The sequence below is a fragment of the Hypanus sabinus genome, chromosome 10 (genome assembly GCF_030144855.1).
Source record: "Hypanus sabinus isolate sHypSab1 chromosome 10, sHypSab1.hap1, whole genome shotgun sequence".
Lineage (NCBI taxonomy): Eukaryota > Metazoa > Chordata > Chondrichthyes > Myliobatiformes > Dasyatidae > Hypanus > Hypanus sabinus.
In genome coordinates, this window is record NC_082715.1 from 77,944,247 (window position 1) to 77,961,978 (window position 17,732).

At 41.0% G+C, this 17,732-nt stretch overlaps 1 protein-coding gene across 2 annotated transcripts in view; it reads left to right on the forward strand.

Annotated features, from left to right (window-relative positions):
* Positions 1-17,732, forward strand: part of lyst (lysosomal trafficking regulator) — a 277,149-nt gene that overhangs the window by 34,648 nt on the left and 224,769 nt on the right. For both annotated transcript variants that reach the window (XM_059982158.1, XM_059982159.1), the window contains exon 2: positions 15,788-15,879. In XM_059982158.1, the coding sequence (XP_059838141.1) occupies positions 15,788-15,879 (92 nt within the window). The remainder of the gene's footprint in view (positions 1-15,787; positions 15,880-17,732) is intronic.

Here is a 17,732-nt window from a genome sequence, read left to right on the forward strand (position 1 = left end):
CCAGCATCTGCGGAATGTCATGTTTATGAATTGGCTTATTATTCTTGCATGGACTGAGGTGCACTGAAAAGCTTGTCTTGCATGCTGTTTATGCGGATCAAATCACTACAGAGTGCATAGAGTATGTACAAGATTAAATGCAAAATAAAGTGCTACTGCTACAGAGTGTAGTTTCAAGAGTGTAATGAGTTTGATTGTGAGGTCAAGAGGAAGTCTTAAATTATTAGGGAGATGTTCAGTAGTCTTACAATAAAACAGTAAAAATTATAAATTGTATCTTCTCCCCAATGAGAGAGGGGAGAAGAGACAATGTCTGGGCTGCAAAGAATCTTTGGTTATGCTGGCTCCTTTACCAAGGCAGTGAGAAGTGTAGATGGAGTCCATGGAGGGACGTGCTGAACTTCATGCACATTTTAAAACTTTGTGCCTGGGAACCCTGCATTTAAAGAGCATGGACTAATTTGACACTAACCACACAATCTCCAGGTCTTTTCTTCTCTGTGTGGAAGTGATTGTCAATTCTTAATACACAGTTATGGACCATGATGCATTTACTGCTGATTGCCGTGCTCTATTTTAGCAGTTCTGTAGTGTGTTATGGTGGAAGCTCTTGATTCTGTTTTTGTAAAATCAATTTTTTGCACTGTATACATCTGCAAGTCAGGACCTTTTCACTTGCTGTTACTGCTGTTGGTGAATTGCATTGGGTAACTAGGATAGATAAAGGCACAGATATCTAGAGAATGGACAAGTGATTAATTGACTACTATGTACAATAGGACAGGTTTTTAAAAGTTTTTGGTTCGTAATATTTGCTTCCAGTTTTTATACTTCAACAAACTTTTGCCCTGAGGTGAAGCAGTAAAAGAGTGTGATTGGAAAATCCTTCCCTCATTTAGTTTCAACTTGGGTGTACTAAAGGCAGCAGACCGGAGGATACAAGAATGTAATCTATCTGAGGGAAAGTTTTATGTCTTGTGGAGAAGAAGGTATAGTCTTTAGCAGATAAATTATGCACCCTCCACACATCAGTAAATTTAAATCTGTTAGAAAAAGGTTAAGTGCTTTGGAAGCAGATTCTTGAGAGCTTGATATAGTTGAGGAAGATTTATCGAGGTTATTGTTTACCAGAGCATTCATGGTAGTCACTTAACTTCAGTAATTTTGAGGTGATTGAGGAAAAAATTCAGCCTTGAATATAGTTGGGGCATATAGGCTAATGAATGCAACTTTTTTACCCTGAATGGATGTACAGCAAAAAGCTAGACGTCCTTCATTATTGGAGCCAGTCCTTTCAATTGATACATTAATACTATGTCTCATTAATATCATAACTCCTTTCGTATGAGTACCATCAGCTGAGTATCAGGCAGTTGTCGAGGGTACGATTTCTGCGGAGAGGGGTAGAGAGGAAAAGGTGCTTAGGTGTGGGGTCCTGTTGAAGGTGACGGAAGTTGTGGAGGATAATATGCTGGATCTGGAGGCTGGTGGGGTGGCAGGTGAGGACAAGGGGAACTCGGTCCCTGTTGTGACTGGAGGATGGGGTGAGGGCCGAAGTGTGGGAAATGGAGGAGATGCGGGTGAGGACATCATTAATGATGGCAGAAGGAAAATCACGATCCTTAAAGAAAGAGGACATTTGAGGTGTTGTGGAATGGAAAGCCTCATCCTGGGAGCAGATGTGGCAGAGACAGACGAACTGGCAAATTTTTACATTTTGGCAAGTGAGAAGAGGTATAGTCGAGGTAGTTAGGAAAGTCCGTGGGTTTATAGAAGATATCAGTGGACAGTCTGTCTCCAGAGATGGAGACTGAGAGATCGAGAAAGGGGAGAGAAGTGTCTGAGATGAACCAAGTGAATTTGAGGGCTGGGTGGAAGATAGAGACAAAGTCGATGAAATTGATGAGCTCAGCATAGGTGCAGGAAGCCGCACCAATGTAGTCGTCAATGACGAAGGAAAAGTTGGGGAGCAATACCAGTATAGATTTGGAGCATAGACTGTTCCACGTAATCAACAAAGAGGCAGGCATAGCTGGGGTCCATGCAAGTGCCCATAGCTACACTCTTCGTCTGAAGAAATTGGGAAGAGCCAAAAGAGAAGTTATTAAGTGTGAGTACCAGTTCCACCAACCGGAGGAGTATGGTGGTGTTGGGGAACTGGTAAGGTCTACTATCAAGAAAGTAATGGAGGGCTTTGAGGCCTTCTTGATGAGGAATTGAAGTGTATAAGGATTGGGCATCCATAGTGAAAATGAAGCCGTTGGGACGGGGGAACTGGAAGTTATTGCAGAGGTTGAGGGCACGGGGTGTATCCCGGATGTAGGTGGGGAGTGACAAAATAGTCCAGGTCGGCAGATACAAGCTCAGTGGGGCAGGAGCAGGTCGAAACTATGGGTCTACCAGGTAATTCCCTCCCTCTCCCTTCCCCCATCCCAGTTTCACTTTGCCTGCTCCTCCAGCTGCCTATCACCTCTCTCATGATTCTGCCTTCTACTACACGTAGTGCTTTCTCCTTACATTCCTTCTTCACCTCTCCTGCCTTTCCCCTCCCCAACCCCTTGATCTTTTTCACCTGGCACCTACCAGCCTTCTTCCCACCCTACCCCCCCCCCCACCTTCTTTATAGGGCCCCTGCCCCCTCCCTCTTCAGTCCTGATGAAGGGTCTCGGCCCGAAATGTGACTGCTCGTTTCCATGGATGATACCTTTCTGTCGAAGCTTAGCATGGATCTCCTTGTATCCCTGCTGTTCCTGCATTGTGCCAGGGCTGTAGTCGGCTGGGCCCCATCAGGGAGAGTAGATTTGGCTTTCCTCATGCCCTCCAGGATAACCTGCTGGTTGATGCACCATAGAAGCCTAAGACCATGATCCACAGTTCTGAGGTGTTGTTGGAAAAGATCCTATGAGCTCTACCGATCTCCAGTGAAGTACTGTGGGAGTTCTTGAGCGCGGGAATCCAATTAGGCAGCATGACGAGCTGTATATTGTTTCTCCTGGATCTATCCTCCAAGTCGTTTAACTTCTTCGATATCTTAGTCACCTCCACGAGACAAGAGCTAGTATCTTTCTCATTCTTGCATAAGCTAACCTGAATGTTGTCTATTTTATTGAAGACCGTGCTAAATGTTTTAACATGAAGGCCCGCTTGCTCCTTTAATGACTGGAGAATTTTGCCATTCTCTGCCATATGCTTCTGTATGGGGTCGAGAGCCTTTTCCATCAACTTCTTTAGCAAGTGGGTTACTGTTTCTTGCAGCAATTCCATCTCTGTTGCCAGTGTTTACTTAATTAGCATAGCTGCTTCCTTGGATGAATCGCTAGCTTAGTGTCATCTGCTGGTATCTTATGGTTGAATTTGGATTTTTTTTAGGTCATGTCTATAGTTAGATCTTTCTCCAACTCAAACTTCTAGCAGGTCTGGCAGCACCTACGAAAGGAATAAGCAGTTAATGTTTTGGGCTGAGACCCTTCATTCAAAATGTTGACTGTGTATTCCTTTCCATAGATACTGCCTGACCTGCTGAGTTCCCCCTGTGTGTTTGTGTGTCTGTCAGTCAGGATTTCCAACATCTGTGCAATATCTTCTGGGTTTGGATAATTTTCTATGTCTTATCTATTTTGCAGTGAAGGCAGACATAACTGAAATTAACTATTGTTTTAAGAGCACCAGCACATGCTTTGGCTATCTGAGAAAATTAAGACCTGGTCTATTAGGAAGCAGTGATCCCTGCTTTTCTGTATGCTTCTGAGGCATGAATTGCATAAACCAAGCACCTCAAAGCAAGGTACTAAAACCATCAATGATATTTCCTCAAAATTCTTCAAATCTGCTGGCAGTACAGGTGTCCCCCATTTTTCAAACGTTTGCTTTACAACAACTCGCTGCTACGAAAGACCTACATTAGTACCTGTTTTCACTAACCAAAGAGGATTTTTGCTTTTACGAGAAAAAGACACCCACTTTGTACGTGTGTTTACCCTGAGAAAGACTACAATGACCGTGAAGCTTTGTGCAGGCAGTTGTTTGCGCATGTGTGTACGTGCATACCTATGCATGTACTTGCGTAGGCGTGTACATGCACATATGTGTATGTGCCGATTTTATTTTTCTCCAAATTGATTTTGGCTTGCTGTCTTCCCGATATTGATGTGAAACTACACTGTACCTACAATATTTCTACTTTATATAGGGTGTATATTTGTCATATCATTCCTGCTTTTACTATATGTCAGTGTTATTTTAGGTTTTATGTGTTATTTGGTAGGTTGTTTTTTGGGTCTGGGAACACTCAAAATTTTTTCCCATATAAATTAATGGTAATTGCTTCTTCACTTTACAACATTTTGGTTTACAAATGGTTTCATAGGAATGCTCTTCCTTTGGATTGCGGGGGAAACCTGTATAAGGAAACCAATGCCCTGCTGAAGGGTCTCAGCTTGAAACGTCGACTATAATCTTTTTCCATAGATGCTGCCTGGCCCACTGACTTGTAAACATTGACCCTTTGACCTCCAGCTCATGAGACAGCAATAATGCATAAATGTTGAAAGTACACCAACCGTCCTCCCCACTCCTAAGTGTGGCAAATTTAAGGGTTTCAGATATGCTTGTTTGAGTGTGATCTCAGCTTTGCTTTAAAATTTCAGTAAAGCGTTGTTATTCTTTTGATCAAATTCTCTAGCAGTAAAATATCCACCTGCAACATTGTGTACAGTTATGTTCCTTTTTTCCTAAAAATACAAGGATATACTTGTCAAAGAAGGTGGATCAAATAGTTGCCATACAGATTCATAGAAAATTAAGAATGTTTGTGTATGTAAGGCCTCTTTTTAAAAAAAGAGTTCAGAAGAGATGGAGGTCATTGCATTGAAATTAAGCAAATTTTTCAGAGGAAACATAAAAAAAATAAGAAATAGGGGTAGGCCATCTGGCCCGTCGATCCTGCTCCTCCATTCTATAAGATCATAGCTGATCTGGCCATGGACATCTCCATCTACCTGCATTTTTCCCCATGATCCTTAATTCCCCTACTATACAAAAACCTGTCCAAACTTGTCTTAAATATATTTACTGAGTTAGCTTCCACTGCTTCACTGGGGTAGAACTCCACAGATTCACCACTTTCTGAGAAAAGCAGTTCCTCCTCATCTGTCCTAAATCGATTTGCCTGAATCTTGAGGATATGTCCCCTAGTTCTAGTCTCACCTGCCAGTGGAAGGAACTTAACGCTATCTTATCTATCCCTTTCATAATTTTATATGTTCTATAAGATCTCCCTCATTCTTCTGAATTCCAGCAAGTACAGTACCAGGTTACTCAATCTCTCCACTTAGTTTAACCCCCTCATCTCTGGAATCAACCTGGTGAAACTCCTATGCACTGCCTCCAAAGCCAGTATATCCTTCCTCAAGTAGGGAGACCAGAACTACACGCAGTACTCCAGGTGCAGCATAACTTCGCTGCTCTTAAATTCAATCTTCTAACAATGAAGGCCAACATTCCATTTGCGTTCTTGACAGTCTGCTGCACCTGCAAACCATCATGCACAAGCGCTCCCATGTCCCTCTGCACAGCAGTATGTTGCAATTTTTTACCATTTAAATAATAATTTACTCTTTCATTTTTCCTTCCAAAGTGGATGACCTCACATTTGCCAATATTGTACTGCCAGACCCTTGCCCACTCACTTAACCTATCTATATCTCTCTGCAGACTCTCTATCTTCTACACAATTTGCTTTTCCACTCAATTTAGTATCATCAATAGACTTGGATATAGTACACTCAGTCCCCTCTTCCAGATCATTAATGTATATCGTGAACAGTGGTGGGACCAGCACCAACCCCTGCGGAACACCGCTCACCACTGATGGCCAACAAGAGTAACACCCATCTATCCCAACTCTCTGCTTTCCATTGGTTAACCAATCTTCTATCCATGCTAATACATCACCCCCAACTCTATGCATACATATCTTATGGATAAGTCTTTTATGCGGCACCTTATCAAACAGCTTCTGGAAATCCAAGTAATTAAAGTCCATCTGTTCCCCTCCATCTACTGTGCTAGTTAAATCCTCAAAGAACTCCAGTAAGTTTGTTAAACAAGATCTGCCTTTGCTGAATCCTACTGTGTCTGCCTGATGGATCCATTTCTTTCTAAATGCCTTGCAATTTCTTCTTTAATGATATCTTCAAGCATTTTCCAAATTACAAATGTTAAAAATAACTGGCCTATAGTTAGCTGCCATTTGCCTGCATTCTTTTTTGAACAGTGTTGTGACATTTGCTGTCTTTCAATCCATTGGACCTACCCAGAGTCCACAGAATTTTGGTAAATCATCAGCAAAGCCTCTACTATAACTTCTGCCATTTCTTTCAGTACCTTGAGATGCATTCCATAAGGACGAGGGGATTTATCTATCTTCAGTGCCACAAGTTTTCTCAGTACCATCTCTTTAATGATAGCTGTTGTATCGAGGTCTTCACCTTCCATCGCATCCATAATATCTTGCTTTGGCATGTTAGATGTATCCTCCATCATGAAGACCGACACAAGATAGTCATTCAGAGCCTTGGCCATTTCCTCCTTACCCAACATCAATTCCCCCTTTTGGTTCTCCAAGGGACCTGCATTCACTTGAGCCACCCTTTTCAACTTTAATTATAAAAACGTTTACTATTATATTTTGTGCTAGTTTGTTTTCATAATCTAGCTTCCCTTTCTTTATTTCTCACAGTGTTATTTTGTTACTTTTTAAAGTTTTCCCAATCTTCCAGTTTCCCACTACTCTTGGTGTCTTTGTATGCACTAGCTTTTAGTTTGATGCCTTTTATTTCTTTAGTTACCCAAGGCTGGCTTTTCCCACCTTTACTGTCTTCGAAAAATCTATTTGAAAGTCTTCCACTGTCCCACCAGTTAGCCTGTGTTCCCAGTCTACACCAGCCAAATCCTCCGTCATCCCATTGTGGTCTCCATTGTTTAGGTATAATACACTGGTTTTAGATTGAGCTATTGCAGCCTCCATTTGTATGAGAAATTCAGTCATACTGTGATCACTCTTTACCTGTCTCATTGTACAGGACCAAATCTAAGATAACATGTTCCCTTGTAGGTTCAGTAACATGCTGTTCATGAAAGCCATCGTGGATGCATTCTATGAAGTACTCCTCAAGACTGCCTTAAAGATCAAGGAAGATAATGTTTGGATGTTTGCCCTGATTGAGGAGTCTAAAGCTAGGTATTCACAGTTTTAAAATAATGAGTAGACCACTTTAGACAAACAGTTGTGAATATGTGGATTTCTGTATATGGAGACATGATTTTATTCAAAACTGAGAGTGTTGGTTCTGATTTTGGATAAACTGAGGGGAATGAGGATAGAATAGGAAATGGATATTAAGACAGAAGATAATCATGATCTGGTTGAAAGACTTTGGGACTGTATGGCTTATTAATGTTCCTTTTCCCTATGTTCCTGTACTTGTTAATGTGTGGGGACAAAGCAGAAATAATCCAGGATCTACCAATAAACAGGTAGATGAAACTCTTGAGCTTTTCTATATCTGTAAGTCATTAAAAATGAATTATTTAAAAATGAATCAGCCCTTTTGCTTATTCTTCAAATTTGGCATAATAAAATCTTGAGACAAAATACTGTGAGGGCACAATGTAGGAACTTTGGTTAATTCCCCCAGAAGTTATGAAATTGAGTATCATTTTCAGTTGAGCTGCAATCATGATGTTTCAAGATCATGAAAATGATACATATTATATTGCAGGATAATAGTGGATATTTTGTGTAATTTCTTACTATTTATATCTAATTATGTATTTTTGTCAGCTTAAACTATGCTTAGTGTCTACATTATTGGGTATACCTGTGAACCTGCTCGTTCGTGAAAATATTTAATCAGCTGATCATGTGGCAGCAACTCAATACGTGAAAGCAAGTAGACATAGGCAAGAGGTTCAGTTATCATTCATACTAAATATCAGAATGGGGAAGAAATATGATCCAAGTGCCTTTGACTGTGGAATGATTATTGTGCCAGATGGGGCAGTTTGAGTATCTCATAAACTGCTGATCTGGGATTTTCACAGGCAACAGTCTTTAGCGTTTACAGAGATTGGTAAGAAAAACAAAATAAATCTGGGGAGGGTGAAAATGCCTTGTTAATGAGAGAGGTCAGAGGAGACTGGTTCAAACTGGCAGGAAGGTGACATTAACACAAATAACCATGCATTACAACAGTAGTGTGCAGAAAAGCATCTCAGAACACACAACATGTTGAACCTTGTAGTGGATGGGCTACAGCAGCAGAGGACTTTCTGCATATAATTTCACCCATAAATGCAAGATTTAGTGTGATAGCATCAGCTTTTTGGATTGCAGATTTTATAGATAGAAAGTTACCGATCTTAGAATTAATATTTGCTCATGACTGAAATTAGTTGTAATTGGTAAGTGACCAAGAGATGAGTGCAGTGACTAAATTGTTTCAATGCACATGACAGAATTAGAAAACGAAAGTTAATAAAAATCCCCAGTTTCCAAATTATTTCATTTGTTGTGAGATACTGATATTGAATGGGGCGTTGTGGCATTAAGTGCATTTTTTTAAAAAGAAAATTACTAACTTTCAGGATCTGGATGTTGCTGGCAAAGACAGCATTGATTGACCATCCCCAGTTGCTTTTGAGGTGGTGGTGAGCTGTCCTCTTCTACTATTGCAGTCTTTCTGGTGAAGGTACTTGCACTATGCCATTGCATATGGTGTCCAAAAATTAAGGCCCAATTGCAATGCCAGAAGATATTTTTATCTCTTAAATGTGGACATTTGGCTCACTTCCAACCAGAAAGAGGCAATGCAGCATCTACGCCAGGACCACTAGACTCAAAACAGTTACTTCCCCCAGCCTATCAGAGTGATCAACACCTCGACCCATTAACCTACCCTACCACCACACCACCACATGATCTAGCGTCACTTTATGTATATACATTCAGTCTGTGTATATAACAGTTACTTGTACATTGTGTTTTATAGGATTGTTCTTACATTGTGTTTTTTTTTTGTTTTAATTGTGTTCTTTATGCTTATTGTTTTTTTAATGCTCAACGGATCTGGAGTAATAATAATTTCCTTCTCTTTTCCACTCATGTAGTGAAGAATGACAATAAGTAATCTTGAACCTTAAATCTTGAATGCTGAATGTGTGACTTGGAGGTGTACATGCACATGGTGGCGTTCCATTGTCCTTCTTGATAGATAGATAGATACTTTATTTATCCCAAAGGAAATTACAGTGTCACAGTAGCATTATAAGTGCACAGATATACAATATTAGAAGAGAAGTAAGAAAAATAAATAAAAGTGCTCCTCTTTTCAGCTAAGGTGGCATGTAGAAGTTCAGAAACATTGTCCAGAATTGCCAAGTTTTTCTGTAGGGGTCTTTGTTCGATCACAGCCTCCAGTGTGTTTATTTTGACTCCTACAATGGAGCCAGGCTTTCTAATCAGTTTATAGTAAAGGTTTGAGAGAGATTGTTGGAGCAGCCAGACAAGTCAGGGTGTTGTCGCTGATTAACTGGACTCTGAAAACTCACACTCATTATTTTATTTTACTTTGGGGACAAGGAGAACAGCATGGCTTGTCACCACTCTGTTCTGAATTCTGGACAGACAATATCACTTTTATATAGAATTGACTTGCAGTTATGTACAGTTGCAAGAAAATATGTGTGAATCCCTTTACAATTACCTGGTTTTCTGCATTTATTACTCATAAAGTTGTCGTGTTGAAGATCCAAGCTTCACGTGACAGACTGTTTCTTTGACATTCTCCTGTAAAATGACGTGATACAATTTTGAATTCATTGTTTCCTCAATGATTGCAAGCTGCCCAGTCCCTGAGGAAACGAAACAGCCCCAAACCATGATGCTCCTTTCACCATGCTTCACAGTCGGTATGAGATTTTGGTGTTGGTGTTTAGTGCCCTTCATCCTCCAAACATAGCAGTATGCATTTCTGCTAAAAGGTTCAACTATTGTCTCATCTGTCCACAAAACGTTGTCACAGAAGCATTGTGGAATATCCAGGTGGTTGTTTACAAACTTGAGGTGTACAACAATTTTTGTTTTTGGAGAGCGGTGGTTTCCTCTGTGCTCTCCTTCCAATGGACACCATTTTTGTTCAGTGTTTTTCTTACAGTGTACGCATAAACAGAGACATTAGCAAGTTCTAGAAGTATGTGCTGGTCTTTTGCTTAACCCTTGGGTTCTATTTCACCCCCTTCAGCATTGTTGTGATCTTTGCAGGATGTTCACTCCTAGGGAGAGTAGCAATAATACTGAATTTCCTCCATTCATAGACAATTTCTCTTACTGTGGACAGATTAATACTCAGCTCTTTAGAAATGCTTTTATAACATTTTCCAGTTTCATGCATCTTTACAGTTCCAGGTGTCAGGTGTCATTAAGTATGTGAAGTTGCCATTCCTCAGGAGAAGGTTTTTGGGAAAAGTTGACTGGAAAGGGACAATAGCAGGAAGGACAACAGAGCAGCAATGGCTGGAGATTTTCTGCGAAAAATAAGGGAAGTGCAAGACAGATAAATTCCAAATAAGAAGTAGTTTTCAAATGGAAGAAGGACAAGTTAAGTTAGAGCCAAAGTAAAAGAGAGAGCATACAAGGAAGCCAAAGCTAGTGGGAAGATGAAGAATTGGGAAGCTTTTAAAAAAAGTTGCAGAAGGAAGCTGCGAAGGTAATGAGAAAGGAAAAGATGAATTATGAAAGGAAGCTGGCAACTAATATCAAAGAAGATACTAAAAGCTTTTTTAAAGTATATAAATGGTAAAAGAGAGTCGAGAGTAGATATAGGACCAATACAAAATGACACTGGAGATACTGTAATGAGAGATGCAGAGGAATTGGATAGGTATTTTGCATCAGTCCTCACAGTGGAAGATATCTGCAGTATACTGGACATTCAAGAGTGACAGGGAAGTGAAGTTTGTGCAGAGAAGTTTCTCAGGAAGCTTAATGGTCTGAGGGTGGATAAATCTCCTGGATCTGATGGAATGCACCTATGGGTTCTAAAGAAAGTAGCTGGAGAGATTGCAGAGGCATTAACAATATTCTTTCAAGAATCAATAGGTTCTGGCATTGTACCAGATGACTGGAAAGTTGTAAATGTTATTCCGCTATATTTAAGAAGGGTGGGATATTATGTCCTGCTTAGACCTTGAAAAAATTCATTATTCATTCTTAATTCCGATATAAAGTTCCATAAGGTCTGGGGACCTTTTATTGAGTACTTTCATAACCTTCCTCTTAACTAAGGTTTTTTTTTCGGTCCCTTGCTTTCAGCTTTTTTTTTTGGTAGTAGGCATTAATATCTTCTGTTGCTAAGTGTATTTACAGTTTTGGGGGTTTAATTGTCCTGATTTATATTCTCTATTTTGTGTTGTGGTTAGTCTGGAGTTCTTTTTTGTTGCAGGGCTTGGGGAGGATACTAATTTTACATGTCTTCAATTTGGGTGCTTTCTCAATTATCTTTTTTTGTATTATATTATTATTGTATGTTTATTTTTGCACTGTATTAATGTTCTTCATTTTGATTTGGGTTTTTTTTTATCTAGCGATGTAGAAAATGCATTAAAAAAATAATAAAAAAAAAGAAGGGTGGGAGGCAGCAGAAAAGTAACTATAGACCTGTTAGCCTGACATCCATGGTTGGGAAGTTGTTAGAATCGATTTTTAGGTAAGATTACGGAGTACCTGGATGCACATGACAAGATAGGCCAAAGCCAGTGTGGTTTCCTGAAAGGAAAATCCTGCCTGAGTAACCTACTGCAATTTTTTGAGGAAATTACGAGCAGGGTAGACAAAGGCGATGCAGTAGACGTGGTGTATTTGGATATTTCAGAAGGCCTTTGACATGGTGCTGCACATGTGGCGGCTTAGCAAGATAAGAGCCCATGGAATTACAGGGGAGTTACTAGCATGGGTGCGGATCGGCAAAAAACAGAGTGGGAATGAAGGGATCCTATTCTGGCTGGCTGCCAGTTACTAGTGGAGTTCCACAGGGGCCGGTTTTGGGACCGCTGCTTTTTACGATGTATGTCAAGGAATTGGACTATGGGATTAATGAATTTGTGGCTAAATTTGCCGATGATACAAAGATAGGTGGAGGAGTGTGTAGTGTTGAGGAAGCAGAAAGCCTGCAGAGAGACTTGGATAGTTTAGGGGAATGGGCAAAGAAGTGGCAAATGAAGTACAATGTTGGAAAGTGTATGGTCATGCACTTTGGTGGAAGAAATAAACAGGCAGACTATTATTTAGATGGGGAGAGAATTCAAAGTGCAGATATGCAAAGAGACTTGGGAGTTCTTGTGCAGGATACCCTAAAGGTTAACCTCCAGGTTGAGTTGGTGGTGAAGAAGACGAATGCAGTGATTTCTAGAGGTATAGAACATAAGAGCATGGATGTGACGATAAGGCACTCATGAGACCATACTTGGAGTACTGTGTGCAGTTTTGGGCTCCTTATTTTAGAAAGATATACTGATATTGGAGAGGGTTCAGAGAAGATTCACAAGAATGATTCCAGCAATGAAAGGGTTACTGTATGAGGAACGTCTGGCAGCTCTTGGGTTGTATTCCCTGGAGTTCAGGAGAATGAGGGGGGATCGCATAGAAACATTCCGAGTTTTAACAGGCTTGAACTGATTAGATATGGCAAAGTTATTTCCCGTGGTAGGGTAGTCTAGGACAAGAGGGCACAGCTTCAGGATTAAAGGACGTCCATTTAGAGCAGAGATGTGGAGAAATTTCTTTAATCAGAAGGTGGTAAATCTGTGGAATTTTTTTTGCCATGAGCAGCTGTGGAGGCCAAGTCATTGAGTGCATTTAAGGCAGAGATAGGTTCTTGATTAGCCAGGGCATCGAAGGGTATGAGGAGAAGGCAGGGAAGTAGGGATGACTAGAAGAATTGGATCAGCCCACAGTTTAATGGTGGACTTGATGGGTTGAATGGCCTACTTCTATATCTTATGGTCTTATGGAAACTGAGAGGTCTGAAGGTTGGCAAGTCACCTGGTCCAGGTGGTGTGCACCTGGACGTCAGAGTTCTGAAAGTAATGATCTTTCAAGAATCACTAGATTCTGGAATGGTTCCAGAAGACTGGAAAATTACAAATGTTACTCCATTTTTCAAGTAGGGAGAGAGGAAGGAGAAAGGAAATTATAGGCCAGTTAGTCAGACCTCAGTGGTTGGGAAGATGATGGAGTCAGTTGTTAAGAATGTGGTTTTGGGATACTCGGATAGGCCGTTGCCAGCATGGTTTGCTCGAGGGGAAATCTTGCCTAACAAATCTGGAATTTTTGAAGAAATAGCAAACAGGATAGACAAAAGGAGAATCAGTTGATGTTGTGTATTGGTTAAAGCAATTGCTGATGGTTAGCTGCTAGTTAGTAGTGGTGTTCCACTGGGGTCTGTCACTCCACTCTTCAAGAAGGGGAGGGAGACAGAAGAAATGAAATTTATAGGTCTGTTAGTCTGACCTCAGTAGTTGGTAAGATGTTGGAGTCGATTGTTAAGGATGTGGTTTCAGGTTACTAGGAGGCACATGATAAAATTGGCCACAAGGGAAAATCATGCCTTACAAAACTATTGGCATTCTTTTGAAGAAATAACAAGCAGGATAGACAAAGGAGAATCGGTTGATGTTGTCTACTCAGATTTCCAGAAGGACAGGGTATTACAGGATGGATTCTAGCATTGAAAAAACAGTGGCTGATTGGCAGGAGTCAAAGAGTAGAAATAAAAAGAACCTTTTCTGGTTGACTGCCAGTGACTAGTGGTGTTCTACAGGGGTCGGTGTTGGGATCGATTCTTTTTACATTATTTGTCAATGATTTGGATGGTGGAATTGATGGCTTTGTTGCAAGTTTGCAGAAGATATGAAGATAGGTGGAGAGGCAGGTAGTTTTGAGTAAGTAGAGAGGCTACAGAAGTACTTAGATTAGGAGAATGGGCAAAGAAGTTGCAGATGGAATATAGTGTCGGGAACTGTATGGTCATGCACTTCGGTAGAATAAATGGAAGGATTAACTATTTTCTAAACGAGAGAAATACAAAAATCTGAAGTGCAAAGGCACTTGAGAGTGCTTGTGCAGGATTCCCTAAAGGTTAATCTGCAGGTTGAGGAAGGCAACTGTGATGTTAGCATCCTTTTCAAGAGGAGTAGATTAAAAAAGCAAGGATGTAATGTTGAGATTTTATAAAGCACTGCTGAGGCCTTACTTGGAGTATCGTGATCAGTTTTGGGTCCCTTAGAAAGGATGTGCTGAAAATGGAGAGGGTTCAGAGGAGGTTCATGAGAATAATTCTAGGTTTGATTGCCTTGTCATATGAAGGGTGCTTGATGGCCCTGGGCCTGGTATTCACTGGAATTCAGAAGAATGAATGGTGACCTCATTGAAACCCATCAAATGGTGAAAGGCCTTGATAGGATGCTTCCTATGGTGGGAGAGTCTAAGACCAGAGGACACAGCCTCAGAATAGAGGGGGGTCCTTTTAGAATGGAGATGAGGAGGAATTTCTTTAGCCAGAGTGGTGAATCTGTGGAAATTGTGGCCACAGGTAGCTGGGAGGTCAAGTCTGTATGTATATTTAAGTCAGAAGTTGATTCTTGATTGGTCAGGGCATGAAGGGATACGGGGAGAAGGCAGGAGATTGGAGCTGAGAGGAAAGTTGGATCAGCCATGATGAAATGGCGGAGCAGACTTTTTGGACTAAATGGCCTAATTCTGCTCCAGTGTCCAATCTAACTCCAGACGACCTTTCTGATGTAACTCCTCTACCACCCACCTCCCTCCCCCCCCCCCCCCCCCCCCCCCGTCCTCAAATTTAACTGGATCCAGTGCAGATCTTGAACTGAATCTTTAGTGGCTCATCAGGTGAAGAGTAGTTGTTTAAACAATTTTTAATTTAACCACTGGATTTTTAATTTTTTAAAAGAAAACTTAAAGCAAAAGTTAGTTTAATCTTATTATCCATTTGGACTTTTGATCAGAACTTTTTTTTTGCACATTTGGTTTGATGGGGAGTTGTTGAGCATGTATTTTTGGTATTCAAGGGGAAGTGTGGAATGTAAAGTTATAGTAGAAATTCTGAACTGATAATTTGAATGGCAGAACAAACTGGAGATGCCTTTTTTTCTTTTGTTTTGAAACTGTAGAGTTATACATCACAGAAATGAAACCTTTGGCCCAACTAGTCCATGCCGACCAAATCTCATTTAGCCTATATCCCTCTAAATCTTCCCTATCCATGCACCTGTCCATTCCAAATGCTTTTCAAATGTTGTTAATGTACCTGCTACAATAATGTCCTCTGGCAGCTCATTCCATATTCTGGGTTAAAAGTTTTCTTTAGTCCAACGAAATGTCTCCCCACTCACTTTAAATCTATACCCTCTAGTTTTCGATTCCCCAACTCTAGGAACCACTTCACTGTGTTAAATTTGTTCATGTACCTATGACACACATTTGCAATCAGGTGTTTCTTTTGTTGGATATATCATCTGTTGAAATTGGCCTGAAAGGTAAAGTGTTCTCTTTGAGTGCTTTGTACAAGTTGAGTTCCACGTTGTTATAAACTAATTTCCTTCAAATAAAAATGAGATACATTATGTACTTTGCTAGTTAGGCAATTTTAGGTCCATCGAGTGTAATTTCTTGTGTTGAAGTTTTTGAATTGTGTGTTTTTTTTTTTAATAGGTCAAAATCAACTGCTTGGAGAGGTTCCTCACTCTTTTTCACTATTATAGCCGCAAAGGAAATCTGAATGCAACAGAAGCCATCAAGTTCTGGTAAGTTTATTTTGAACTGCTATACACCACCCAGCTTGGGGAAGTTTGATCAGATTGTTTCTTGAATTCAAAGTTTCGAATTGCATTTATTATCAAAGAATGTATGTTACACAGTCTTGAGATTTGCTTGCGTACAGGCAGTCGCAAAATAAGAAACCTGAAAGAACCCAATTTGAAAAAAAGACCCATCCCCCATTGCCCACAGAGAAAGAGAGAAAAAATAAAAAGAATCATAGAAACAATAGAAGCGAGCAACAACAACAACATTCTGTACCAAATTGAGTCCTTGGATCCAAATCCCTGGAGCAGGCCAGAGTAGGCCCAAAGCTTCAGTTTTCAGTTCATCATATTAACAAGGCAAATCGCAGCAAAGTTTGCAGACATAAAGTACTGCAGCTGGGGGCAGTCGTCTGACAATCTGGGCTGGCATTTAAATTGTCTGAACCTCGCACTAAGACTCTGGCCCGGTCACTGGTGAATCACTCCGTGCCTAGATTTCGCTGCTGAAGGAACTGTTCTCAACCTCTCCAAATTGGCTTGGCGCCCAGAGCGATCCATCCTCGTCCAACTCTCGACACCCTCCTTTTCCAGTCTATATGGGCAAGCATTTAGATTGTCCAAACAGTGGATTGTACCTCACATTAGGACCCGGGCCTAGAATGCTGCTCATTGATTTGCTTTGCTCCTGGATTCTGCTGCCGAAGAATCCATTCTCGACCTCTTTGATTCAGCTCGGCATTTAGAACGATTCACCCTCATACCCAGGTTAATTGGAAAGGCATCTGAACTCTCAGTCCTGGCTTCTGCCTTATGAATTGTACACTCCAACCAGTATGGCTCCAACTCCAAGTGCGTCAATTTTGCAGCACCTTAGCAGGACACACCCCACGAATTTGCTTTGCCTTTGCTTGCTGCTTCATTGCTTGTGGTGATATTCACCCCAATTTACTTTAAAAGGTATTATTAATAATGATTTTAGAAGAAATAGTAAATCTTCAGAAGTACCACCTTAAACCAGAAGTGCTGATAAAAAGATTTTTTTTATTTTCTACTTGCCTCTAAACTTATTTACTCACTTAAAACCATCCCCCCTACTGGAGCATAGGCTGCCATCAGTAACTCACTAGAGCCCTCTATCCTGGCCAGTCTTTCAAGTTGAACTTGGGTGGCTTGCAGGCTAAGATCCTTCCTTTCCTAGAGATGAGGTATTTGGTCCTTCTGTTGGCATAGCTGTAGCTCCACTCCCTTTAGATCACAAGGTGCTTCTTTAACTAAATATCCCACCGCAGTCAAGTTTATCCTCTGATCTTCCAGTGGGATGTTGCTGTCCCACTTGCGAAGGGATCTTGTCCCTCTCTCCACAGTGTTGCAAATCCCACTCAAAGAGTGAGGGATACCTGTTCACTATCGCTGTGCCCCATACCAATTCCTCACCCCTGTGGGAAGTGGGTGGCACTCTTAGGGCATTGTTGATTTCATTGTGCGATGCTGGCCTGCTCTCCTTTTCTTTCTACCCGCCCCCCCCCCCCCACCCCCCAGAGATCCATCTGCTATTTCCCTGTTGGATAAACTCACAACAGCTCCCCCTCACTGCATCCCAGATCCTCAGCAACCATGTAGGTAGAAGCTCCCTTGGCTTCTGCCTATACCCAAGCCCCAGCTCCATGAATTCATAAGCAGAGGACACTCTGGTAGTTGTTTTGGTGAGACCTGTTGTGTCATCCTTCCCAAGATCCTTTTTCCCCCAGCCACCTGCTCTTCCTCACCCTGTTTCATGGAGGCTGAAGGGGCTATAGAGGCTGGCAAATACTTGTGTAAAGTGAACACAAGGAAATCTGCAGGTGCTGGAAATG